Source organism: Mytilus californianus, unplaced genomic scaffold (genome assembly GCF_021869535.1).
Source record: "Mytilus californianus isolate M0D057914Y unplaced genomic scaffold, xbMytCali1.0.p SCAF_3, whole genome shotgun sequence".
NCBI lineage: Eukaryota > Metazoa > Mollusca > Bivalvia > Mytilida > Mytilidae > Mytilus > Mytilus californianus.
The window spans coordinates 62,150,759-62,156,916 of NW_026262679.1; the positions used below are offsets into that span (position 1 = coordinate 62,150,759).

General features: G+C 31.9%; 1 protein-coding gene across 1 annotated transcript; it reads left to right on the forward strand.

Moving 5' to 3' along the window:
• Positions 1-4,036: 4,036 nt before the first annotated feature.
• Positions 4,037-5,875, forward strand: LOC127734972 (uncharacterized). The gene is made up of 4 exons (XM_052245026.1): positions 4,037-4,134; positions 4,501-4,633; positions 5,016-5,105; positions 5,482-5,875. Exons 1-4 carry the CDS (start codon positions 4,096-4,098, stop codon positions 5,853-5,855), a joined length of 636 nt encoding a protein of 211 aa, XP_052100986.1. The 5' UTR covers positions 4,037-4,095; the 3' UTR covers positions 5,856-5,875.
• The last annotated feature ends 283 nt before the right edge of the window (positions 5,876-6,158 follow it).

Genomic DNA, 6,158 nt, shown 5'->3' on the forward strand with positions numbered 1-6,158 from the left:
CAATAATTCCCTTCTTCCAAGTCGCAAAATTTACATAAGAAGACAGAATGCATAACACTTTGTATTCACATAAATTAGTCTCTTAGTACTATATGTGAATAAAAAAGAGATGTGGGATGTTCATCAATGTGAGCAACCAAAGACAAAAATAACCAAAAACATATAGAGAGCAACATACAGTCTTCAATAAAAGATAGGTGTCTTTACACTATGTCATGCTCTAAATTGTACCGAGCCAAACTCCCAAACTGTCAAAGATCATGTTCGACCGTATCCACACAGCACAAACCGCTCAAGCATAGGGATACATTCTACTGTATCCTGACAGAAAAAATACCTCAAGCTTGGGGATATGCTTTATCGTACCCCAACAACACAAACACCAAAAGCACGGGAAAACATTCCACCGTTACTACACGACACAAACACCAAAAGCACGGGGATAGAGTCCACCATACCCACACAGCACAAACAGCTCAAGCACGGGGATACATTTTACCATATCCACTCAACAGAAAAGACAAACTTCGTGATAAATATGAATTAAAGGAGATGTGGGTGTACTGTTCATTTCAAATGGGCAACTCCTCGCATATCATGCTTAATGGAAGTAATCGGAAAAGTCCATGAGTCGGCGAAGGACATCCGAGTGTAAACGACGTTTCGATCGCTACATTGTGACGTTGTCCAAACTGTGGAACCTTGACGACGTTCAGTAGTGTTGCCGCTTTAGTAGTAAAGAGAACGCTTAGTGGAACTGCAGAATAAAATCGATTAATCTTAAGAGATGGAGAGTATTTCATTGTCAAGACTTGACTTCGTTTTGAAGCAGTTTATCAGGTATGTATTAAATTACTCTTTGTGGTTATCAACTTTATAAGTTTGTATTTTAATATAAAGATAATGAGAAATGGTATAATTGCAATGAAACAACTACCTTTCAAAGATCAAAGGCGATGACAATGAATGTTGGTTGGCATGGTTTTCTAAGTTTTCAGAGACTTCAGAATGAAGTGTAACAATTCAACAAAGACGACTAACATCAGACCTATTGGTTTAGGACTTGCACAGATAACAGTTGCATTTTTTTTTACGAAAATGTGTAATTTAAACATCTAAAAACTATCTACGAAATTTTCAGATACCGGAAATGTGTTTCCTTGTTGCTATCAATTAACAAAAACAAATAGTTTTACTTATATGATTTTTGCGAATTAAAAGATATAAATAATGCAAATATTGCAAGTATATCTGAATTAAGTGTCCATATTCTTTTTTGTGTGCTTTGGAGATTCAGATCTCCATTTTTATTTAACTATCATGATAACGGACAAACTATTATCATATTCATAAAAAATATTGCATATAACATTCCTTTAGATGTTTTTATTCGTTGATAGTTATACAGCTATTGATTAGTTATATATTTATATATATAAATATAACACCGGATAGCTAAACGTATATCTTTATCTTATTTATTACGAATTATTGGTGATTTTTTTCCCGATTAGAATTGACCAGTACAAATGGTACTGTAGCCTTCTGAAGGAATATACAGTCGAAGCATTTACAATAAATGGAATGTCAGCACCAATATTTGTAGCGAAGAGAATGGCTTATTCCCAGGAAAATGACAATTTCGGTATATATCATTGTAATGTAGCAAATAATTTTTTTCTAATAAGTTGATCCTTTTCATATTGTGGAAATAACCCAAATATGATGAATATAAATGTGATAAAAAAGTAAATAAGTGATCCTTTGTGGCAAACAAATCCTCTGCAGTACTATAGAAATGGTCCGTCTTATGTTATCTTAAATTATATCTTGATGTGAATGTCCTTATAGGATATGTAGATGATTTCTGATCTTTGTAGTTTCTATTAAATTATTTCTTATCTTTTCTATAGACTATGTATTATTTATAGCTTAATAAATGTTTGTTTATTATTGAAGAGCGTATATGTACCTCTATAAGTTTTTTTGTTTTTTTGTGTCGTTTGGTTGCTGTCTCACTTACTATACCCCGTATCTTTTTTTTATACTGATTTAACATTGTCATTCTCGGTTCTATCAACTTTTGAAATTCTAAGATGAAATGAAAAGATTACGAACTAAAACACTAGTAGGCTGACTAAATAATTTCAGATGTATAATTGTCTGTATTTATTTTATCTAAAATAATTAATCGACAGGTATGGTAGAAATGAAGGACTTTTTGGCGCCACTTTGTAACACCGCCTTTCTTCTACACTGTCAGACACCAGAAGTTGCAGCTATGAAAGAAAAGATACCAAACTTTGACGTGACGTGAGTACAAGATTAATAGTTATATATGATTTAGGTTAAACGTGTTTTATTGTATATTTAATGTTTGTGTTAGCTTAACTTTTGATAGAACTTTGTTTTCAAGATAAAGACAAAATCTACAGAAAAAAATCGCCAAATTTCATTGAAATCACAAAACTATATCAACCCCCATTTTTCTTTTCTTTCAGATTTGATACTAGTATTTGTAAAGATATTATTAAAATAGAAAAGGAAGTAAGCCGTAAAATAAGGAATCATTTCATCTGTCTTGAAGGACTCAGGGCTTTACAAAAGGTAAGTTTAATAAAAACAGTACACGTTTGCTTTGTAGAGTTTTACATGACTGAAACTAATTATGTTAATCAACAATAAAATGCGACATTCATATTTGATCATTATAACATGAAAATAACATCTTGAAAGAGTGACCATTTGTTCATATGAACTCAAAGATAAGAGAGCTTTATTATAAATAAACAGTCTATGTTGGCTATTCAAATCACAATTCAACTTAACATCCTTAAACATTAAATGAGTACCATTTTTTTTAAAATTTTAATCAAATTGCCAGTAAAGAAGGATCAGTACTTGGTATTGAGGATGTCGACATTTCATCGGAAGTTTTTTAATGTAAGAGAAAATTGTGAAAAAAACCATTATGATGACATCACCAAATGAGCTCGAAATTAGGATTTCAATGAATTGTTATAAACATGTAGGTAATGTTTGGCTAAAACCTTTATTTTCTTAACTTATGTTCTTTGTCTAATTTTTATTTTTTCAAGGATTGTTGGTTCTGGGAAAAACGCTTGAAACACAGGAACAGTAGATTGGACACTTTCCTGAGCAAGAACAATGATGAAGGACAAGCTGTTACCAATAAGCTTCAAACCAAATATGATAATCTAGTAGTGAAGCAGAGTGAGGCAGCAAAACGTTACAGAGCTATACTAGTTTGCTTCCAAGAAAAAATGGATGATGAGAAGAAACTTAGGACAGCTATTTTGCAGGTAAAATGTGTATTATGATAAGTTTCTGAAAGCTTCGTCCATCAAATTTCTTTGCACAAGGTTATGATATTTTTTTCTTTACTGTTCATGACGTTGCTGAACGCAGAGTTCTGGAAATCTTAATTTTATTCCAAACAACAGACTACAAATCGGGCGGTCCCATATTTGCACGGTTTCATGCAAGTCTTTTCGAGTTAGTTACTGTCAGGTTGTTTGAGTAATATTTCTTTCTTTCTTATAGAAAGTGGCTGCAATTCGAGAAAAGTTGTCTTCTACAATGAAAGATGGCCTATCCCAGGCATACATTGACATGAAAGAGGCTGCACACATGGCAAAGGAACAAGATGGGTATGAAATTTAAATTATTCTGTGAAGTTTTCCCTTTTAACAGGATATGACGGTGGCAGGATTTATCTTGTATTGACCTACATCTAGTATTTTTAAATGTGTTGTCTGATGGTTTTGGGATTTATTGCCCAATGCATAAATTATGTCTATTACAACTCTATGCTACTATGAACCAAACTTTAAAAACTCAGTTCACTTTACAATGTAACCGGAAATTTGTAGAAAGAGTACAATAAAACTTAAAAAAAAAAAAAAAAAAAAAAAAAAAAAAAAAAAAAAAAAAAAAAAACCGGTAAGACATCCAATGTCATGCGTGGAACTGAAGATAAAGTGTGTTACCTGCTATGATTTATTTTTCAGATTTAACTTGGTTGATCAACAACTTGAAACAGTGAACATCGATGACATCGTTGAAAAGTTATATATGATAACATCAGCCACTTACAACACCCCAGTACCTGAGGTTTGTATACTTCAAATAAGACTCAGAAATACTTTACTTAAAAACATTAAGTATTCATTCACATAGATACTAAATTAATTCAACAGTCTGTAGTTGTTATCCTTTTAGGATTTTTAACAGAGATTAAGTTATGAGAATTCAAATGAATTTTTTTTATGAAGAACTGCATTGCAATTTGAGATATTTTGGTAATTCAACAACATTAAGAAGACTAATCATTCATGGAGAATTTTTCAGAAATATAACACGTTGTACAGAAACCCATCAAATTCTATCAAAACTTAAAAATTTACTGTCTCCTTTCTAAACTTCTGTAATCTTCTCTGCAGTATTTAAGCAATATTATATTCAAGATTTGTTCAGTAGGATTTTATCCAAGCCACTGGATTCTGTGAAAAATTGGCAGAGATATACTACGAGGAGTGTGAATACGAAGTACTAGGAATGATAAATGGAAACTATTTCAAGAAATCCAAGACAGACAGTCGTGAGCGTCAAGGTAGTTCTTCTTTCATGTATAAACAAAATGTCTGTTTTTTCTTTATTAGTTATAGAGCACATATAAACACTATTTCGTCCTCAATATGCATCAAATTATAATTCAAATATTTGCAACTGGACGTTAGGCAAACAAAAATCTATCAATCGTAACATTTAAATAGAATGCAAATCTTAATTAAGAGAATCCGTCCAGATATTTAGAACTGTCGTTTCTGAGTAACTGCATATGAAAGTTTACATAGTAGTATATGTTAGATTTAACTAACAGGAGAATCCAACTAGATTTGTCTGCAAAGATATTCTAGTTGTTAAAAGAGAGTAAAACCTTTTACTACAATATAGTTCATTAATCTAATGTTTCATTTTTATAACTATTTTAGATGACTGTTTCTTCCCCATAAATGGCGGAATTCGCACAAAACCAGTAACACGTGAAGAAAAGAGCAGAGGAATCGTCAACATCAAAGCAGGTTAGTTAAACTATCAATTGTAAGGATGGAATGCCTCAATCGACCGATTTTGAATTATATAATAACAAAATTGTATCGATAGATCAATACTATTGACTTAAAAGAATAAATCATAATTGATCATCCAAATTCACTATCTACTTGGTTCTTACAGAAGCATAAGCAATTAAAAACCTTCAGAAACCATATGTCCATTCTCTGTTCCATTATTGCGTTCGAAGCGCAGAGCCAAGAGTTTGGAAAAAAAATCATTGGAAGAAAAATAAGTCAATTGCGTCTCCTTTTAATCAAATTGCCAATTAAATCATGCTTGCCAGTAAATGAATATATTTGTGTTAGTAGTATGTATCTTATATGTTTTTTTTTATTACAACAGGTTACCAAGTCAAATTAAAATTGTCTTTAATGAACGGAAATGTTGGTTTCGGTTGGATAAGACGAAATGCACTCTTTAGCGGGAAGAAATGGGGGTTTTATTTCCTGACATCGGAAGATTCTGCAACAACATCAACAATAGATGTGTCATCCGTATCATCAAACATAGCTATTCCAACAATTGTAGTAACAGATTGTTCTGACGATTTTAAAGGACAGGGAGATAATCCATGTGTAATAGCCCAGGAAAACGACAAACACGAAAACTCACAAAAGAAAGAACAAGAAGATGCAGTCGTAGTGCCTATGATCGAGAAACTTATTGCTGAATGTATACACGAGATTGAAATGGTAGAAAGATTATTGGTAGTTTGAAATGGAAAAAGAATTATATGCCAAATGGATGTTTTGAATTGTAAATAGAACTTTCTTATTAATTTAATAAAATTACGAAAAAAAAACCTTTTGTGTTACTTTCCAAGGTATATTACATTAATAAAAGAATAAGGGGATTTGGTACGATTGCCAAAAAGACAACAGTTGAACTACCCACCAAAGATCGGACGACAATGATATGATCAACTACAAATCACTGTAAACTTTCAACAATAAGAGCAATGCATACCGTATATAATAAGCATTAAATTACCGTACACTCTTCAACAGCGAACGAACCCA